Source organism: Salmo salar, chromosome 18, assembly GCF_965601325.2.
Source record: "Salmo salar chromosome 18, fSalSal1, whole genome shotgun sequence".
Classification (NCBI taxonomy): Eukaryota; Metazoa; Chordata; class Actinopteri; order Salmoniformes; family Salmonidae; genus Salmo; species Salmo salar.
Window position 1 is genome coordinate 78,066,568 of NC_138308.1, and position 21,518 is coordinate 78,088,085.

General features: G+C 42.2%; 1 protein-coding gene across 1 annotated transcript; it reads right to left on the reverse strand.

Annotated features, from left to right (window-relative positions):
* Nucleotides 1–3,601: 3,601 nt before the first annotated feature.
* On the reverse strand, nucleotides 3,602–4,634 carry LOC106577672 (uncharacterized). Its single transcript, XM_082964559.1, has 3 exons — nucleotides 4,631–4,634; nucleotides 4,131–4,496; nucleotides 3,602–3,990 (listed from the first exon to the last, which is right to left on the reverse strand). The coding sequence occupies exons 1-3, from the start codon at nucleotides 4,632–4,634 to the stop codon at nucleotides 3,602–3,604; spliced, it is 759 nt and encodes a 252-aa protein (XP_082820685.1).
* Nucleotides 4,635–21,518: the final 16,884 nt, after the last annotated feature.

Sequence of the window (21,518 nt, forward strand, 5' to 3'; positions counted from 1 at the left end):
TGCAAGCGGTTTGGGGCAAAGATTGTGTAAAAATTGTGAGAAGTAAAGATAGTGAGAACAACAGTGACACCACATAGACATCCTGCTGAAAACCACATGGAGACACAGAGACACAGAGAGCAGGTAGGAGGGTCCTGTGTGCACAAAGCCAGCAGGCCCACCTGACCAAAGCATAGATACGACCTTGTTTTGTGCTAACAGAAGACCGCAGAGCGCCTCTGCTCAGTCACAATGTGCACATTGTGATATTTGAAACCAGTCTCTCAGCAATATAAAATATACTTTATATTTTATATAATGAGGCAAGTCATTTAAGAACAAATTCTTATTTACAATGACAACCTATCCCGGCCAAACCCAGACAGTGCTGGGCCAAATGTGCGCCACCATATGGGACTCCCAATCACTGCCGGATGTGATGCAGCCTGGACTCAAACCAGGTACTGTAGTGAGGCCTCTTGCACTGAGATGCAGTGTCTTAGACCACTGTGCCACCCGGAAGCCCCAGATGAGATGTTTATTTTTATTTCAGTCTTTTCTTAGTAAAAGAGAGTCGTGGTCTTAGGGGCCAATTCCGACCCAACTTAAGCTTGGGTATATGGAACATAATTCCCTTTTTATGCACCTTTCTCTCGAACCGTATTCTGACTTTGAACTTAAGCTTGAGAAAAGCAAGCTATTCATCTGCTATTAGTTTTGGGTGGAGATCAAAGAAATGAAGGTGTGTCTACAGATACGCCGTATTCTGACCTCATAATTTCACCAACTTTATGCACAATGAAATGTTTAATAAGGTCCAGCAACCTGTCAGTTCCAAGTGGACAACACCTACTTTATTTTTTCTGATAGAAATACAATTTCCCATGCACTGTAATTTACATATTGATAAGAGTATTTAAAGAGCTAGATAAATTAGTAATCTTTTTGGATAAGGGGATTGTAAATATACATTACAATTGTTTTATATCTATTTTACATTTTGATCGCTTGAGACAAATATGAAACCAGTCACAGAGCAGCAAACTGAAGCATATCTACATATCACCTTTTCCACAGTGAAGTTTATGAAATGCTGGACTTATAACTTGCAAATTCGAAATGTCAGAAATGTGTAGCTATGTGCAACTGACAGTATAGTGCCAAACTTACCGAGTTGATTTATGATTTCTAGAATGTTTTAATTAGATGCCCAAATTTTTCACTGTATTTTTTACAATTTGTATCGTGTTACACCAACATAACTGTCACTTTAATGTCAGTTTCCTTACATTTTTCATCATTCCATTACATCGTTAGTTTACCTTTCTTTCCTCTGTCACGTTCGTGTGGTTGTTCATGGGGATCACAAGAAATAGTGTATCATATTAGGCTGAAGTATGACAAGTTTTGAAATAGTCTGGAACATTTAACCTATTTGAATCATTATGGAACACAGACTACACGTAGCGGTTTAGACCTGGAGCCTGGCGACGACCTGACCGCTGTCATCACTGTTCCATGATAAGTGAGGATTATTAGGGTAGATTTATAGGACTACTGGTCAACTCCTATTGTACACTTCTCTCACCTTCCAATATTTCATGGATTGAACAATTGAACATGGCAACTTTCAGGATGAATCAAACTACTGTATTTTGATTCACCAATATATTTAGCGTGTAAAGGCTCTCCGACCGGTTTTATTTTATTCATGAATACTTTCCTAACCCTAAATAATATGCAAGATCAGATAAAAAATGATATCTACGAAGTGGTGCTGAAAAGGATACAAATATGTGTGTATTTACATGGCTTTCTTAAATCCCTAATATTCTGAACCGTTCCCTCTATATATTCTAGTGAGACTGGCGAGAAATTCAAATTAAAGGTACACCATATTTAGGGACAGCTGTAAACAAATGTACTTAAAACCTGATTGAATGAAAACTCCATGAGAAATTCACTTGGCCAGTAAGTGGGAGGGTTTTCAGCGGTTAAAATGTATTTATTCAACAAACACAAGGGATCTGCAAAGCCTGTTACACACCTGCATAAGGTAAGTCTGAATACCAACTACTGAGAAGGGCATAAGAAAGGAGTGTGTAGGAGAGGTGTGTATTTCCTGAAATGGGCCCTTAGTGACATTGTTGTGTTGTAGTTTTGATGCACTGAAGTGTCTGTAGAGAGCATGTGGTGAGGACAGACGGTCATTGCTGTGGGTTAGAGATGAGTTTACATGAGTGGAAAATGTATTTAGGGCATTCAGAACACCACAGAGAGATGTGATACAGGATACAGCTTAAAAAGGAGAGATGACTGAAAGAGTTAGTCAATAGAATGGACTCTCTGCATGCATATACTGTCATCAGGATGAGCTAATGTTACATTGAGCATAAACCTCAATCTACTCTGATGTTGTTGCCCAAAATCAGTTGTGGGGTTATTGTTCTTCCCTGCAAACCTACCAGTGAAACTGCTGTAGAAATTTAAGAGCAAGGGAAAAATCTGAGAGAAAATCACACAATACCTCTGTATGACAGCAGTTTAATATTTTATTTAATCTGCACAACATTACCAATGTAAAAAGGAATTTGACAGAATACAAGGCATTGTAAGACACTTCACTAATATATAAAGCTATATACAGTGGGAAACACATTAAAGCAATTTAAGTGAATAAATAGGCAAAGCTGACGTTTCAGTCCATGTTTTCTTGTAAGACAATGAAATGAAAATTAAAACTTCACTGATATATAAAGCTATATACAGTGGGAAACACATAACATCAATGCAAGTTATTAAAAATAAAAAGTCTATTTTTCAGTCCATGTTATGGCTTCTCACCCCAGAGTACAAAGTGTCTCTCTCCATGGCGCTCCTCTGTCTCCCGGTGTTTACTTTCTTGTGGACGACATTCAGAGCGGCATAATGGAGTGTGTCAACATCTTGATCCTGAGAGGAATAACAAAAATAAAATCAAAATATTTGGTATTAGACTGAAACATTGCTGGTGAAGCAAAAAATGAAAGTGTATATTTTCATATTTTGATTAAATAAAAAAAACATTGCTTCAGCAACAGCTCAACAAATGCCAGGTGTGTGTACCTGGTTATGACTGGGGACCTCCGGAGTACTTGGCTGAGGGGGCGTACCTTTTAATCAAACATTATCATCATCATTATCATCAACAACAACAATAACAACATCATCATCATCAATCATCATCATCATCATCAATAACATCATCATCATCGTTATCATCATCATCAATAACATCCGCATCAACATCATCAAACAATTCATTTGTAAAGTTTTATGATCAAAAACATGTCATGTTCCCTGTACCAACAGTTTCAGCATATTGTGCACATTGATAACACTTACCTCTGCACTGTTCACATTCTCTCCTGCTGATCTTATACATAACCCAACCAAGGACAATGACGAGGATGACACACAGACCCAACGCTACACCCAGACAGTACACCAAGAGAACATGGTCCTCCTTACAACCATCTGTGGAAATACAGACAGTGGAAGAGGAAATTCAGGACATTTTGCTCCACCAGACATTGAGTTTATTCAAGGCACCATGAAAGAATATCAGAACATATCAGAAGTATCACTTACGGACAACATCCAGCTTGGTCCCGTTCCCAAACAGTATCTCCCCACATGACGCCATAGCACAGTAGTAAATCCCAGCATCAGAGAGGCTGAGGTTCCTCTTGGGGAGGTTGTAGACACAGCTCTGTGTAGGAGACCCAGCCTCAGGGCTCTTCTCACACTGATCATTCCTGTCTCCATGGGTGTAAATGATTCCTGGATGGGATTCTCCTGAACCATGTCTGAACCAATAGACACTGTGTTCTCCTGCACAGGTCTCAGTGTGTATTGTACAGTTCAGAGTCACAGAGTCTCCTGGCTGGACTGACTCAGACACAGGCTGCTGAAGTATAGTCATATTTCTGGAATCTGATCCTGACAAGAAGGCCAATAAACCAATTTCATCTCTCTAGAATATCCCTGTGGCAAGTGTTGTAACTCAACATTTATTCAATAAATATTTCATCTGAGAATACCTCATATTTACACTGTATATCTGTAAATTCAGATTTACAAAAAGTAAATAATAATGACTTTCTTTTTACCTTTTATGATGAGAATGACTCCTTTTCCAAATTCCAAATTGTTTCCATAAGAACTTCCACAGTAGTATGTGCCTGAATCAGAGAGTTCCACATCTGCTATCATTAGGTTATTTTTCCCTTGGCCACCTTCCACTGAGAAGCGAGTGTTATTCTTAAACTCCTGGTAAAATTCTGCATTATTGTCCAACTTATAGAGGGTTGAGATGAGCTGAGGAATATTTTCAAAAGTTTGCTTGTACCAGGAGAACATTACTCCCACATCGCCTTCGTTGAAGCAGACCAAAACCACTGTGTCTCCAACGTTGGCTGACATGAGACCATTCTTCTGACTGATGGATGAGGATTGAGTCCGAGTTACTCCATGAACTAGAGAACATGAAAATATATTAGCCGTTACATTACTCAAATACAACTTTGGATTCTCAAAGTGTCTGTAGAACAATAATGGGATACTTTGTGTCTCCAAATTAAGAAATGTAAAATGTATAAGATTGACTTACCCATCTCTACGAGCAGTGGAAATACCAGACACAGTGCCATCATCTTTAAAGTTGTCAGCTCTTCACAACTTGAATCTTGAGTGGAAAGAGTCCACCCATGTAGACAACGCTTCAACAATGGAGTTAAAGGTGATTGGTCGAACTGGACAGCATAATTTTTGTTAACGCCTCATTCAGGCATGACTGTGGTCTTTACATGTAGCTTGTACAGTTCAGAGTCCCAGAATTGTCCTAGATGTAGAATCTCATAGTTTAGATTTGTACAAATTGAGCACTAATTTTTGAAGCACGATTTCCCTCAATCTTTATCACTGCAGCTACTGTTGTCTAAGAGACTCAAATTTGTGACCTTTGAACGTGCATGCTATGACACTGTCTTCTACTAGGGCTTCTATCAGTCACTTCAAATCACTAAAAACATCTAAAAAAACATGACAAACACGGCAAATACAATACAATTGTTTTATTTTTGTGATCTCCCCTTCAGGATATACACTCAAATGACAAGATAGTTTGAATGCCCTCCTATGACATTGTTATTGAATAGGTCCATGGTTCTAGTCATCTAACATCACACTGAAAATCAGGGTTTGTGTTTGATCGAGCATACTGTAGTGATCTCTACGTCAAATTACCTAATACAAAACTCATTGTGTTTTTTCACAGATTTCAGTTGACTTGGTATAGATAAGCTGCCTCATTAACATAGTTGGTTAATTGTTGCTAAAATTGTCAGCTAGAAGAGTAAGTAGTATAGCCTACAGCATGAGCGAACTAAGAGTTCTGAGACATCTGGCTGAAAACCACAGAAATAGAAAAAGAGCGAGAGAAGGGTCATGCGTGCAATAGGCCAGTAGGCCCTAACAAAGAGTAGACATATCCTCATCTTGTTTTCATCACAGACCACAGAGTACCTGTAAATAGGTTCCTGTGTGTGTAAGGGGGTGTTAGTGGCATGAGGATAGAAAACACTTTTCAACACAACAACTTAAAGATGCCTGAGTATGGCCTAAATAATTGATTATTGTTGAACGCTTTATTAATCTAATCACATTCATCTTCTTTCAGGTCTTCTAGACCTGTTTTTCTTATTACTCAGATTCAGAGCTACCAGTGGAGGCTACTCAGAAGAGGAAGGAAAATACATACTCCTTAGTGAATTTCATAAAAAGAAAAATGTTAAAACATTTAAAAAGTATCATTTTTATATAAAACAATACTAAATATAGTCATATCACTAAATAATTGATTAAAACACACTTTTTTTTGCAATGAAGGTCTACAGTAGCCTCAACAACACTCTGTAGGGTAGCACCATGGTGTAGCCCGAGGATAGCTAGCTTCCGTCCTCCTCTGGGTACATTGACTTCAATACAAAACCTAGGAGGCTCATGGTTCTCACCCCCTTCTGTAGACTTACACATTAACTGACAACTCCCGGAGGACGTCTTCCAACCTATTAGAGCTCTTGCAGCATGAACTGACATGTTGTCAACTCAATCAAAGGATCAGACAATGAATCTAGTACTGAAAGCATAAGCTACAGCTAGCTAGCCCTGCAGTGCATACAATGTTGTGAGTAGAGGTCGCCCGATTATGATTTTTCAACGCCTATACCGATACCGATTATTGGAGGGCCAAAAAAGGCCGCTGCCCATTAATCGGCCGATATCTTTTATTTATAATAATGACAATTACAACAATACTGAATGAACACTTATTTTAACTTAATATAATACATCAATAAAATCAATTTAGCCTCAAATAAATAATAAAACATGCTCAATTTGGTTTAAATAATGCAAAAACAAAGTTTTGGAGAAGAAAGTAAAAGTGCATTATGTGCCATGTAAGAAAGCTAACGTTTAAGTTCCTTGCTCAGAACATATGAAAGCTGGTGGTTCCTTTTAACATGAGTCTTCAATATTCCCAGGTAAGAAGTTTTAGGTTGTAGTTATTATAGGAATTATAGGACTATTTCTCTCTATGCCATTTGTATTTCATATACCTTTGACTATTGGATGTTCTTATAGGCACTTTAGTATTGCCAGTGTAACAGTATAGCTTCCGTCCCTCTCCTCGCTCCTACCTGGGCTCAAACCAGGAACACATCGACAACAGCCACCCTCGAAGCAGCGTTACCCATGCAGAGCAAGGGGAACAACTACTCCAAGTCTCAGAGCGAGTGACGTTTGAAACGCTATTAGCGCGCACCTGGCTAACTAGCTAGCCATTTCATATCGGTTCCACCAGCCTAATCTTGGGAGTTGATAGGCTTGAAGTCATAAACAGCGCAATGCATTGCGAAGAGCTGCTGGCAAAACGCACGAAAATGCTGTTTGAATGAATGCTTACGAGCCTGCTCTATCAAATCATAGACTTAATTATAACATAATAACACACAGAAGCACGAGCCTTAGGTTATTAATATGGTCGAATCCGGAAACTATCACGTTTATTCTTTCTGTGAAATACGGAACCGTTCCGTATTTTATCTAACGGGTGGCATCCATAAGTCTAAATATTCCTAATACATTGCACAACCTTCAATGTTATGTCATAATTACGTAAAATTCTGGCAAATTAGTTCACAACGAGCCAGGCAGCCCAAACGGTTGTGTATACCCTGACTCTGCGTGCAGTGAATGGAAGAGAAGTGACACAATTTCACCTGGTTAATATTGCCTGCTAACCTGGATTTCTTTTAGCTAAATTTCCAGGTTTAAAAATATATACTTCTGTGTATTGATTTTAAGAAAGGCATTGATGTTTATGGTTAGGTACAGTCGTGCAACGATTGTGCTTTTCTCACAAATGCGCTTTTGTTAAATCATCCCCGGTTTGGTGAAGTTGGCTGTCTTTGTTAGGAAGAAATAGTATTCACACTGTTCGCAACGAGCTAGGCGACCCAAACTGCTGCATATACTCTGACTCTGTTGCAGAGGTGACACATTTTCCCTAGTTAAAAGAAATTCATGTTAGCAGGCAATATTAACTAAATATGCAGGTTTAAAAATATATACTTGTGTATTGATTTTAAGAAAGACATTGATGTTTATGGTTCGGTACAAGTTGGAGCAACGACAGTCCTTTTTCGCAAATGCGCACCGCATCGATTATATGCAACGCAGGACAAGCTAGATAAACTAGTAATATCATCAACCATGTGTAGTTAACTAGTGATTATGATTGATTGATTATTTTTTATAAGATAAGTTTAATGCTATCTAGCAACTTCCCTTGGCTTCTTACTGCTTTCGCGTAACAGGCAAGCTCCTCGTGGAGTGCAATGTAAAACAGGTGGTTAGAGTGTTGGACTAGTTAACCGTAAGGTTGCAAGATTGAAACCCCAAGCTGACAAGGTAAAAATCTGTCGTTCTGCCCCTAAACAAGTGTCACGGTTGTCGTAGTAAATATTGGACCAAGGCGCAGCGGGTTGAGTGCTCATCTTAACTTTTATTGTGAACACGACTAATAAACAAAACAATAAACGAACGAACAGTCTTGCAGGCTAAACACAGCAGTGCAAAGAACAACCTCCCACAATTCCCATAACAAACACACTCCTAATTATAGGACCTTCAATCAGAGGCAACGATAAACAGCTGCCTCCAATTGAAGGCCCCAATCCCAATTACCTAAACATAGAAATAGAATGACTAGACGAAACATAGAAATACACTAACATAGAACATAGACCAAAACCCTGGAATACATAAATCAAACACCCTTCTACATAAACACACACCCCGAACCACATACAACAAATACCCCCTGCCTCGTCCTGACCAAACTACAATAACCAATAACCCCTATTACTGGTCAGGACGTGACAGTACCCCCCCAAAGGTGCAGACCCCGGATGCACCTCATACAAAAATAAACACAAAATAAACCCCCCAAACAAAAGGGAGGGAAGGGAGGGTGGCTGCCGTCACCAACGATTCTGTGCTACACCCCCCTTCCCCAATGGCTCATGTTCTGGCCTTACTCCACCACCTAACCTGTCCACCCCCGCAGAATACCTTTGGCTGAAGCGCCTCGCTGTAGACCTCGGCCTGAAGCGCTTCGCTGTAGACCTCGGGCAGAAGAGCGACTCTGGAAGCTCCGGACTGTAGTGCAACTCTGGCTGCGCCGATTCCGGACTGTAGGCCGTCTCACTCGGTTCCGGACTGTGGGCCGTCTCACTCGGTTCCGGACTGTGGGCCGTCTCACTCGGTTCCGGACTGTGGGCCATCTCACTCGGTTCCGGACTGTGGGCCGTCTCTCTTGGTTCCAGACTGTGGGCCATCTCTAGACGGGGCACTGTCACTGGACACTCTGGACGGGGCATTGTCGTCGGACACTCTGGACGGGGCACTGTTGCCGGAAGCTCTGGACAGGGTACTGTCGTCGGAAACTCTGGACGGGGTACTGTCGTCGGAAGCTCTGGACGGGGTACTGTCGTCGGAAGCTCTGGACGGGGTACTGTCGTCGGAAGCTCTGGACGGGGTACTGTCGTCGGAAGCTCTGGACGGGAACTGCGCACCGAAAGCCTGATGCGTGGGGCTGGTAGTGGAGGTACCAGACTGGAGACACGCACCCCAAGGCTAGTGCGAGGAGCAGGAACAGGACGTACTGGACTGGGCTGATGCACTGGAAGCCTGGTGCGTGGTGCTGGTACTGGAGGTATCAGACTGGAGACACGCACCTCAAGGCTAGTGCGAGGAGCGGGAACAGGACGTACTGGACTGGGCTGATGCACTGGAAGCCTGGTGCGTGGTGCTGGCTTTGGATGTGCCAGACTGGAGACACGCACCTCAGGGCTAGTGCGAGGAACAGGAACAGGACGAGTTGGACTGGGCTGACACACTGGAAGCCTGGTGCGTGGTGCTGGCTTTGGATGTGCCAGACTGGAGACACGCACCTCAGGGATAGTGCGAGGAACAGGAACAGGACGTACTGGACTGGGCTGACACACTGGAAGCCTGGTGCGTGGTGCTGGCTTTGGATGTGCCAGACTGGAGACACGCATCTCAGGGATAGTGCGAGGAACAGGAACAGGACGAGTTGGACTGGGCTGATGCACTGGAAGCCTGGTGTGTGGTGCTGGCTTTGGAGACGCCATACTGGATACAGTGCGAGGAGCGGGAACAGGATAGACTGGGCCGTGAAACATTACTGGAGGTCTGGAGCACACAACCCCTACGGACTGAGTGCTCACTCGAGCATGACACTTGCAAGGGGCTGGAATCATTCTCACCGGACTGTTCATGCGCATAGGCGAGATCGTGCGCACTTCTGCATAGTACGGTGCTCTTCTGATCCTCTGTTCCACAAAATAAGCACGGATAGTTGGCTCAGGTCTACTGCCTGCCCTAGCCAAACTACCCGTGTGCCCCCCCAAATGTTTTTATTGGGGAAACGTATCCGGCTTCCTTGCCACCCGTGTTCCCATATAATAGTACGGTCTTCACTCCACCTTCGCCGTTCCTCCCTCGCTATTTCCACCTGTCTCCATGGGAGGCGATCCCTTCCAGCCTGGATCTCCTCCCATGTGTAGGATCCTTTACCCTCCAAGATGTCTTCCCAAGTCCAGTACTCCTTATAGTCCACAAAATTCATTTTTTGCGCCTTACCCCGCTGCTTGGTCCGTTGGTGGTGGGAGGTTCTGACCCGGTCGTCGTAGTAAATATTGGACCAAGGCGCAGCGGGTTGAGTGCTCATCTTAACTTTTATTGTGAACTCGACTAATAAACAAAACAATAAACGAACAAACAGTCTTGCAGGCTAAACACAGCAGTGCAAAGAACAACCTCCCACAAATCCCATAACAACACACTCCTAATTATAGGACCTTCAATCAGAGGCAACGATAAACAGCTGCCTCCAATTGAAGGCCCCAATCCCAATTACCTAAACATAGAAATAGAATGACTAGACGGAACATAGAAATACACTAACATAGAACAAAGAGCAAAACCCCGGAATACATAAATCAAACACCCCTCTACATAAACACACACCCCGAACCACATAAAACAAATACCCCCTGCCACATCCTGACCAAACTACAATAACCAATAACCCCTATTACTGGTCAGGACGTGTCAACAAGGTAGTTAGCCCACCGTTCCTAGGCCATCATTGAAAATAAGAATGTGTTCTTAACTGACTTGCCTAGTTAAAAAATATTTATTAAAAAAAAATATATATATATATATATCGGCAAATCGGTGGTCAAAAATACCGATTACCGATTGTTATGAAAACTTGAAATCAGCCCTAATTAATCGGCCATTCCGATTAATCGGTCGACCTCTAGTTGTGAGTAGTTGATTCAAAGAGAGAGGAAGACAATAGTTTAACAGTTTTGAACAAATACATTTATTCCAAAATGAAGGAGAAGCAAGAGAGAGATAGAGAGAGAGAGATTTGTCAATTTTTTTCACATTCAGTTTTGCTTACTTAGCTAGCAAATGCAGCTTGCTAGTTTAGCCTACTCAAACAGAGGTATGCTATGTTAGCTAGCTGGCTATGACTATCCAACACAAAACTGTAACTCTTCCAAGTCAAGGTAAGCTTTTGGTTTTACTAATTTATTGCCACCGGGGCCCACTGGTGTAAGTGCTATACTGCTTACTGACTGCACACTGTAAAGTTACTGCATGATTGTAGCAGGTTTACTAACACTTTAGTTCTATTAGCTATTCTGACTATGATGTTAATTTAGCTAATATGGTGACAACGATGTAGGCTGTGTGTGGCGGTTATGATATGGTTTGGCTTGGACAGGTTTTTTGCCTGTCACATACAGCTGACGTATTGTTCATTGAAGTCCACAAGTGAAGGGAAAAGGTGAGACGAGGAGAGCGCATAGATGCTATGAAACTGAACTGTTTTTACGCATGACCAGGGGTGTATTCATTTCGCAGATTCTGTTGAAAACGTTAGTTAAACGGAAATAAACGCAACAAAACAGGGATAAACATACATGAATTTGTCCAATAGAAACTCTAGTTTGCAACTGTTGTACTGATGATTACACCCTATATCAGCTAGATGCAGGCAAGAAGTGTGCAAAGCGGTATTGTTTGTGTCACTGTGTCCATCTGTCACTGTCTGTCAACTCAAAATGTTCTCTCGACCTGTGTGCCCCTACATTGTAAACTTTCATTCATAGGCTAGGTTGCAGCAACCTCATGATGGGCAGGGGCGCAACTTTCACCGGGGATGGGGGGACGGGGGGTCATAGCCCGCCCACATTCTGAAATTGCATTTTTGTCCCCCCCCAGTTTGCTCATTACAATGTGATACAAAAATAATGACTTTGTGATTTAGGACCATGTGGACGCCTCAGAGTGGTGGGGTAGGCTGTGTGGAGTATTCAGTCGCTTGATTTAGGACCAGATTTAGAACCGGATTTAGGAGCATGGACACCACAGAGCAGGCTGACAGGCTGTGTGAAGGCAAAGCACGGGAGCATTGAGCATAGTTCAGAGTGTATGTGTTGCTCTCTTTCACAGAGTTGTAAAAGAAAGCAGAGCAGAAACTGGTTACTCTTTAGTTTACTGATGTAGCTGGCAAGGTAACTGCTGTTTAACTTAACAGACAAAAGCAAAAGTAGTGTTTATTTGCAGTGCTGAGCTAGTATTGTAACTGACATGTAATGTTAGCTAATGTTTCATCCCCTCTCTTTCATTCCCTCTTGAGGTGAATGAATAAGCTACGCTAGCGAGTAGCTACCACAGCCAGGTCAGCTCTAGCCTCTAGTTATCTGTCAGATAGCAATATGAGGTGGCTATTATTACTATAAAACAGTTGTTGTTTGTATGGAATTGTTTTGTAGCCTTTGTTTTGTCCCGTTTCAGAAGTAAATGAACTTGGCAAGATTTTGCCAGTTGATGTACCGTTAGAAAGAGACCTGGCCAAAAGTTGGCTAACATTAGCTATTATTTTTGCCTCAATTACACTAGAATCAAATGATGAAACCATCAGCCAAACGATTGAAGATTGATATTGTTTTTACAGTGCAATGTGAGTTTTTATTAGTCAGTATGGCAATGTATGTCACGACTTCCACCGAAGTCAGCTCCTCTCCTTGTTTGGGCGGCGTTCGGCGTTCGGCGGTCGACGTCACCGGCTTTCTAGCCATCGCCGCTCCATTTTTCATTTATCCATTTGTTTTGTCATGTTCCCTGCACACCTGGTTTTCATTCCCAAATCACACTACATGGATTTATTCCTCTGTTCCCCCTCATGTCTTTGTGTGAAATTGTTTTGTGTTACGTGTCAATTTTGACACGATAGACTGGGGTTCGTTTATTCCGTGTTTTATCACGAGGTATGTTTATTTGTTTGAACATAATTATTATGACTGTTTGCGCGTTTTGCACTTTTGCCAATTGGCTGGAGGTTTCGACGCATTGGCGTCCGTCTGTTGGTTTCTCCTGCCTAAATAAAGTGTGCGCCTTTTCACAACTCTCTGCTCTCCTGCACCTGACTCCGCTCCCAGTATGCACACCATTGACAATGTAATGTTATTGATCTGTCAGTTTCCCTAGCTAATTCCCTACTTTTCACACTGACAAGGTAATAAACAGCTTTAATGTTACAGGCTTCACTGTCATGGTGCATAGTAGGGATCTGCGCTGGACCGATTTCTTCATCCCGCTCCTGCCACACCGATTTCTTAATCCTGCTCCTGCCTGCACCCACAGCTTTTCAGCTGCTTTTCATACAAGCAACTGCTTGCTTTCTGTCCTACTCCCACCTGCTACCACAAGATCTGGTCCCAAACCCAACCGCAGTCCCGCAATGTTAATTCTGGTGTGTGTGATGCAGCTCACTTGTCAGCCATGGTCTCAGCAATTTGGCACCCTATAGTTAATAACAAATGCACAAAAATAACTTAAACCTCTCTGGGACATGTGGGACGCTACAGCCAGTGAAATAGCAGGGTGGCAAATTCAAAACAACAAAAATCTCATAATTCACATTTCTCAAACATACAACTATTATATCCCGTTTTAAAAATAATCTTCTCGTTAATCCAACCACATTGTCCAATTTCAAAAAGGCTTTACGTCGAAAGCATAACATTAGATTATGTTAGGACAGCGCCTAAACAAGAAAAACCACACAGCCATTTTCCAAGCAAGGAGAGGTGTCACAAAAAACAGAAATACAGCTAAAATTAATCACTAACCTTTGATGATCTTCATCAGATTACACTCCCAGGACTCAGTGTTAGACAATACATGTATGTTTTGTTTGATAAAGTTCATATTTATATCCATAAACCCCATTTTACATTGGCACATGATGTTCAGAAAATGTATTCCCTCCAAAACCACAGGTGAATGAGCACATCAATTTACAAAAATACTCATCATAAATGTTGATAACATTTACAACAGTTATTGAAAGAATTATAGATAAACATCTCCTTAATGCAACCGCTGTGTCAGATTTTAAAATAGCTTTACGGCGAAAGCACATTTTTCAATATTCTGAGTACAGAGCTTAGCCATCAAAGCAATGTATACAGTTACCCGCCAAGTTCTGGAGTCAACTAAACTCAGAATTAGTATTATAAATCTTCACTAACCTTTGCTGATCTTCGTTGGAATGCACTCCCAGGACTCCCACAAGAAATGTTTGTTTTGTTCGATAAAGTCCATCATTTATGTCCAAATACCTCCGTTTTGTTCGCACGTTCAGATCACTAATCCAAAGGCATAACGCGCGAGCGCAAATCCAGAGACGAAAAGTCAAATAGTTCCATTACAGTTCGTAGAAACATATCAAATGATGTTTATAATCAATCCTTAGGTCTTTTTAACATAAATCTTCGATAATATTCCAACCGGACAATAGCGTATTCATTACAGAGGAAAAAGAAGGAGCGGCCCTTCTGTGTGCTCGCGCAGTAAACAACTCGTTGGTCCCAGGCTTGAGTCAGCTCCTATTCTCTACCCAGTAACAGTAGAAGCATAAAGGAGTTCTGTTATACTCACAGACATCATTCAAACAGTTTTAGAAACTTCAGAGTGTTTTCTATCCAAATCTACTAATAGTATGCATATCCTACCTTCTGGGCCCAAGTAGCAGGCAGTTTAATTTGGGCACGTTATTCATCTGAATTTCTGAATACTGCCCCCTGTCACCAAGAACTTAAGATTAATAAATAGTTTATATATATATTTTTTTTTTAAGAAATAGGTTAAATTACCAGAGATTCTCACATGGCCCTTATATTAGGCTATCTGAATTTTATATTTAATATTTAGGCCTTATAGTAAACTATAGCCTAATCATAGGCTTATTTAAGAAGTGCATTTCCTTGGAACGAGAACTGACCTATGCTTCTCCTCCCATGCATAGGCAATAGCCTACTCTATTTAATTGAGACCACACACACACTTGATCGCTCAGGTATGACTTGAAGCAGCAAGAATGACGACAGTGACACTTGCTCCTTTTTGCATAGGCCTATAAGATATAGCCTACCTTTTAGGAGGACAATTTGCAGGCAGAAACAAATAAATGGGTAACGAATACTTATTGAAAATGAAATGGCGCAATGCTCGCTCACCATAGTTGCCTAACCTATGTGCGCATTCTGCCTTTGTCACGCCCTGACCTTGGAGATCCTTTATTCTATATTTTGGTTAGGTCGGGGTGTGACTAGGGTGGGCATTCTAGTTTATTTATTTCTAGGTTGCTTGGTATGGTTCCCAATCAGAGGCAGCCGTCTATCGTTGTCTCTGATTGGGGATCATATTTGGGCAGCTTTTTCCCACCTGTTGGTTTTGGGATCTTGTTTGTGTATAGTTGCCTTGAGCACTGCATAGCTTCACGTTCATTTTGTTCTTTATTGTTTTTTTTGTTGCCGGTTCACATATTAAAGATGATGAACCCAAACCACGCTGCATTTTGGTCCGATTCTTACAACAACGGCCCTGACAGAAGATCCCACCACCCACGGACCAAGCAGCGTGCCTCGGAGGAGCAGGGATCCTGGGCTGGGGAGGAAAGCCAGGAGTTGAGGACACCCTGGACTTGGGAGGAAATAATGGCAGGAGACAAAAGCCTGCCATGGAAGCAGGCGGAAGCAGCGAAGGAGGAAAAGCGATGACATCGGGGCTCGCGGCCACGACGTAGGCCCAAGAAGCAGCCTCAAAGAAGTTTTGGGGGGGCACACGGGGTGGTCGGCGACGCTGAGGGGTGAGTTAGAGACCATGGAGGAAGCGTTGGATAGATTGAGAGAGAGAACGGAGGGGTGAGATAGAGACCTTCGAGGAGTGGTTGGTGAAATGTGAAGAGAATGAAGTGGAAGAGCTGTTGGTTTGGCTGGGGAGGCAAGACATTCGCCCTGAGGAGCGTGTTAGCCGTCCGATGCCACCTGTATCAGCTCCCCGTATTCGTCCTGAGGAGCATGTCATCTGTCCGGTACCATCTGTGCCGGCTCCACGCACCAGGTCTCCAGTGCGCCTCCACAGCCCAGTACGTCCTGTGCCAGCTTTCCCCACTCACTTTGAGGAGCGTGTCATCGTTCCGGTACAATATGTGCCGGTTCTACGCACCGTGTCTCCAGTGCGCCTCCACAGCCCAGTGCGTCCTGTGCCAGCTCCCAGCACTTGCCGTGCGAAGGTTGTCATCTGTCCAGGACACGTTGTGCCAGCTCTACACTCCAGAACTCCAGTGCGCCTCCACGGCCCAGTATGTCCTGTGCCGGTTCTACGCACCGTGTCTCCAGTTGCTTGGTATGGTTGCCAATCAGAGGCAGCTGTCTATCGTTGTCTCTGATTGGGGATCATATTTGGGCAGCTTTTTCCCACCTGTTGGTTGTGGGATCTTGTTTGTGTATAGTTGCCTTGAGCACTGCGTAGCTTCACGTTCGCTTTGTTCTTTATTGTTTTTTTGTTGCCGGTTCACGTATTAAAGATGATGAACCCAAACCACGCTGCATTTTGGTCCGATTCTTACAACAACGGCCTTGACAGCCTTTTCCTTTTCAATGATGATTATATTTTTTGATTGCACTTCGACTAACATTGGTTAAGCACCCTCCACTTCTTTCCATTATCAATCTTTATTTATAGACACTGTAGTAAACTACAATTTAATCATATTTAAGTTAATTTAATGTTTAACTTAAATGCAACGTGATTCTACGCCCACGTAGGCAGCTGGCTCTATTTCAATGAAACCACACGTACTAATTGCACTTGAACTCTCACGCCCAGCTAGGAGAGGAAGGCTACTGTTGAAGCAGCAAATTCTGAGTGTGTGAAGTGCCGCGTTGCATCCCGCTGGATAGTAGACAACACTATGCTCATCATGTGGTGACAGGTGTCCCAGCAGGGTCCAACAGCCAGGGAAGATCAGTCTACTGAGCTCAGGTGAATGTTGCAGTATATTAACAATGTGATGAGGCAAAGTTCCATCTTGAATTGATGGGTAGACCTACAGTAGTTACAAGACAGCAGTGTAAGCTTAAAATTCGAGCCTGGGATCTGTGAATAAAATAAAAATAATGTATAAATGTACATCAAGGTAATTATTTGGCATGCTTCATCTTATAAGGATCAGATGGTGACAAACGTCAGGAGGGTCAGGCTGCCAGGGAAGACCAGTCTGCGACAGAGCTGAGGAATTTTTTTGCAGATTCAACACTTTATTTTCTCTGTGCAGCAAACACTGGACAAGCCAGATGCTATTCTAAGGCAGTCTGACAAACCTCCAAAGTTGATTTCCAAACGGTATCAAAGGTTGATAGAGACTTTTCCCGATTACACAAAACATGTAAAACAAAAATGTGAGGAAGATCTGGAAGAAGCTATTGATGATGATGTATGGATACAGATATGTTTGAACGCTCAGTCATGTTCATATAATCTCAATTACGCACGGCTGAAATGCGGTCACTCTCCATCTCCACCCCTGAAGTGGAAATGCGGTACCCTAGGAAGGAGACGGATTGTTGGAAAAACAGACATTTCTCAGCCTTGACATACAAGTCATGCTCCAACAGTCGACAAAGCACCCTGTGCACCAGGGACACATGCTCGGCGTGTGTAGCGGAGTATATCAGAATGTCGTCGATATACACCACTACACACTGCCCGTGCAGGTCCCGGAAAATCTAATCTACAAATGCCTGGAAGACTGATGGAGCATTCATCAACCCATATGGCATGACGAGGTATTCATAGTGCCCTGAGGTGGTACTAAATGCCGTCTTCTACTCGTCCCCCTCCCAGATACGCACCAGGTTGAAAGCACTCCTGAGATCCAATTTTGTGAAGAAACGCGCCCCGTGCATTGACTCTATCGCACTGGCTATGAGAGGCAGCGGGTAGCTGTATCTTACAGTGATTTGGTTGATCACTGTAAGGCGAAGTGGAGGGCCGAATGTACCCCTGCCCCAGGGATTCGGAGACATATGTTTCCATAGCCGCCGTCTCCTCCTGTGACAGGGGATACACGTGACTCCTTGGAAGTGCTGCGTCTACCAGGAGATTTATCACACAATCCCCCGTCGATGATAATTGAGTCCCCTTCTTCTTACAGAAGGCGAGAGCCAAATCAGCATATTCAGAGGGGATGCGCACGGTGGAGACCTGGTCTGGACTTTCCACCGTAGTAGTACCGACGGAAACCCCTAAACACCTCCCCGAGCACTTTCGTGACCACCCCTTGAAAGCCCTCTGTTGCAACGAAATATTGGAGTCATGACAGGCCAACCAGGGTATGCCCAGCACCACAGGAAACGCAGGAGAATCAATAAGGAAAAAAGTAATTCTCTCCCTGTGACCCCCCTGCGTAACCATGCCCAGTGGAGCGGTGGCCTCCCTAATTATATGCATATCCTACCTTCTGGGCCCGAGTAGCAGGCAGTTTAATTTGGGCACGCTTTTCTTCCAGAATTCCAAATGCTGCCCCCTACCCTAGTGAAGTTAAATATTCTTCCTTTATTAAAACTGTAGTAAGAGAGTATTGTATCTCTAACATTTAGTCCAAAATATATCTGATACCTAGGATAAATGTTTGTGCATTTGGTGTCATAGCAGACAATAACAGACAATTTATTGAAAAGATTACCTTGGACCTTCAGGACAGTCGCATTGGTGAAGATGAAATAGTTATCCAACATTCCACAGAAGTACAGATCAGAATCAGCTACATCCACCTCTGTGATTCTGATAAAGATAGTTCTATTGGTGATTAACATTTTCATATGCTTGCCCTGCAATCCATTTTGATGATGAACAGTTGGCAGAGAGCTCCACATAGATGTGATGCACATTGGCTCTGAGCTGTTGAGTTGCTTGAACCACCCAACATGTCCCAGGTTTTTAAGGACATTGATGCACTGCAGGGTGACATTTTCCCCTGAATGGACCACCTTTAACCTGTTAGGGCTAGGGGGCAGCATTTGCACGTCTGGATAAAAAAAATGTACCCGATTTAATCTGGTTACTAATCCTACCCAGTAACTAGAATATGCATATACTTATTATATATGGATAGAAAACACTCTAAAGTTTCTAAAACTGTTTGAATGGTGTCTGTGAGTATAACAGAACTCATTTGGCAGGCAAAACCCTGAGACATTTTCTGACAGGAAGTGGATACCTGATGTGTTGTATTACCTTTAAACCTATCCCATTGAAAAACACAGGGGCTGAGGAATATTTTGGCACTTCCTATTGCTTCCACTAGATGTCACCAGCCTTTACAAAGTGTTTTGAGTCTTCTGGAGGGAGATCTGACCGAACAAGAGCCATGGAACGATGATTTCCCATTAGACACCTGGCGCGCGAGTTCATGTTGGGTACCCTCGTTCCAATACGTTATAAAAGAGTATGCATTCGTCCACCTTGAATATTATTCATGTTCTGGTTAAAAAAGGCCCTAATGATTTATGCTATACAACGTTTGACATGTTTGAACGAACGTAAATATATTTTTTCCCCTCGTTCATGACGAGAAGTCCGGCTGGCTTAGATCATGTGCTAACAAGACGGAGATTTTTGGACATAAATGATGAGCTTTTTTGAACAAAACTACATTCGTTATGGACCTGTGATACCTGGAAGTGACATCTGATGAAGAGAATCAAAGGTAATGGATTATTTACATAGTATTTTCGATTTTAGATCTCCCCAACATGACGTCTAGTCTGTATCGCAACGCGTATTTTTCTGGGCGCAGTGCTCAGATTATTGCAAAGTGTGATTTCCCAGTAAGGTTATTTTTAAATCTGGCAAGTTGATTGCGTTCAAGAGATGTAAATCTATAATTCTTTAAATGACAATATAATATTTTACCAATGTTTTCTAATTTTAATTATTTAATTTGTGACGCTGACTTGACTGCCGGTTATTGGAGGGAAACGATTTCCTCAACATCAATGCCATAGTAAAACGCTGTTTTTGGATATAAATATGAACTTGATAGAACTAAAAATGCATGCATTGTCTAACATAATGTCCTAGGAGTGTCATCTGATGGAGATTGTAAAAGGTTAGTGCATCATTTTAGCTGGTTTTATGGTTTTGGTGACCCTGTCTTTGAATTGACAAAACATTACACACAACTCTTGTAAATGTACTGTCCTAACATACTCTAAATTTATGCTTTCGCCCTAAAACCTTTTTGAAATCGTAAAACGTGGTTAGATTAAGGAGATGTTTATCTTTCAAATGGTGTAAAATAGTTGTATGTTTGAAAAATTTGAATTTTGACATTTATTTGGATTCAAATTTGCCGCTCTTGAAATGCACCTGCTGTTGATGGAGTGCACCACGGGTGGCACGCTAGCGTCCCACCTAGCCCATAGAGGTTAAGGGTGGTGGAGAGACAGACACAACATGGGTCAGATCTGAAAGAGAGAGAAAAAAAGTTAACCTCACTAGGGGGTGTGGGATGCTAGCGTCCCACCTGACCAACATCCAGTAAAATTGCAGAGCGCCAAATTCAAAAACAGAAATACTCATTATAAAAATTCATGAAACATACAAGTGTTATACATGGGTTTAAAGACAAACTTCTTGTTAATCCGGTGTCAGATTTCAAAAAGGCTTTACGGCGAAAGCATACCATGCGATTATCTGAGAACAGCGCCCAGCAGACAAACCATTACAAACAGTAACAAGCCAAGTCGAGGACTTACACAAGTCAGAAATAGTGATACAATTAATCACTTACCTTTGATGATCTTCATATGTTTGTACTCACAACACTCATTTACTTATTTAATGTTCGTTTTGTTCGATAAATTCCATGTTTATATCCCAAAAAACTCAGTTTTGCAGTCCATTGGAACAAAGCGTGGTCATAACAGACAGATGAATAATCAAAAAAGTACAATGAAAGTTTGTAGAAACATGTCAAACGATGTTTAAAATCAATCCTCAGGTTGTTTTTGTCATAAACAATCAATAATATTTCAACCGGACAAAAGCTTCGTCAATAGAAAAGGAGAAACAAGAAAGGCGCTCCCGATCGCACGCTGGACTCATGTCTGTAAATTTCCACTGTCTACTCATTGAAAGTGCTGTATCTCCCTCATTTTTCAGAGAACTTTCATCTGCCTTAATAACAAACTTGTATCCCATCTGTAAATATGAAATGAAATGGTTACATTACGAGTCTAGTTTGTTTAGCCACGGACAAATACAGGAATCTTCCCACTAGCCATGACTCGTCTGAGATAATGGATGGGCTGGACCTGCTGACAGATGATTTTAGATTGGTCTGACATGTAGCTAAGGATAGCTAAGGAGATGGAGAAAATTCTGGCATTTGATAATGAAGAGGGAGTTGAAAAGAGAAAACACAAAGGCTATTGTATAAAACACTTGTCTCTGGATTATATCTTCAAACTAAGGGCAACCAT

Excerpts from the sequence above, each read along its gene's own strand:
- LOC106577672 (XM_082964559.1), bottom strand. Across the intron at positions 3,991-4,130 it reads AGTCATTCTCATCATAAAAG|ATGAAATTGGTTTATTGGCC; the intron begins GTAAAAAGAAAG and ends TATTCTAGAGAG.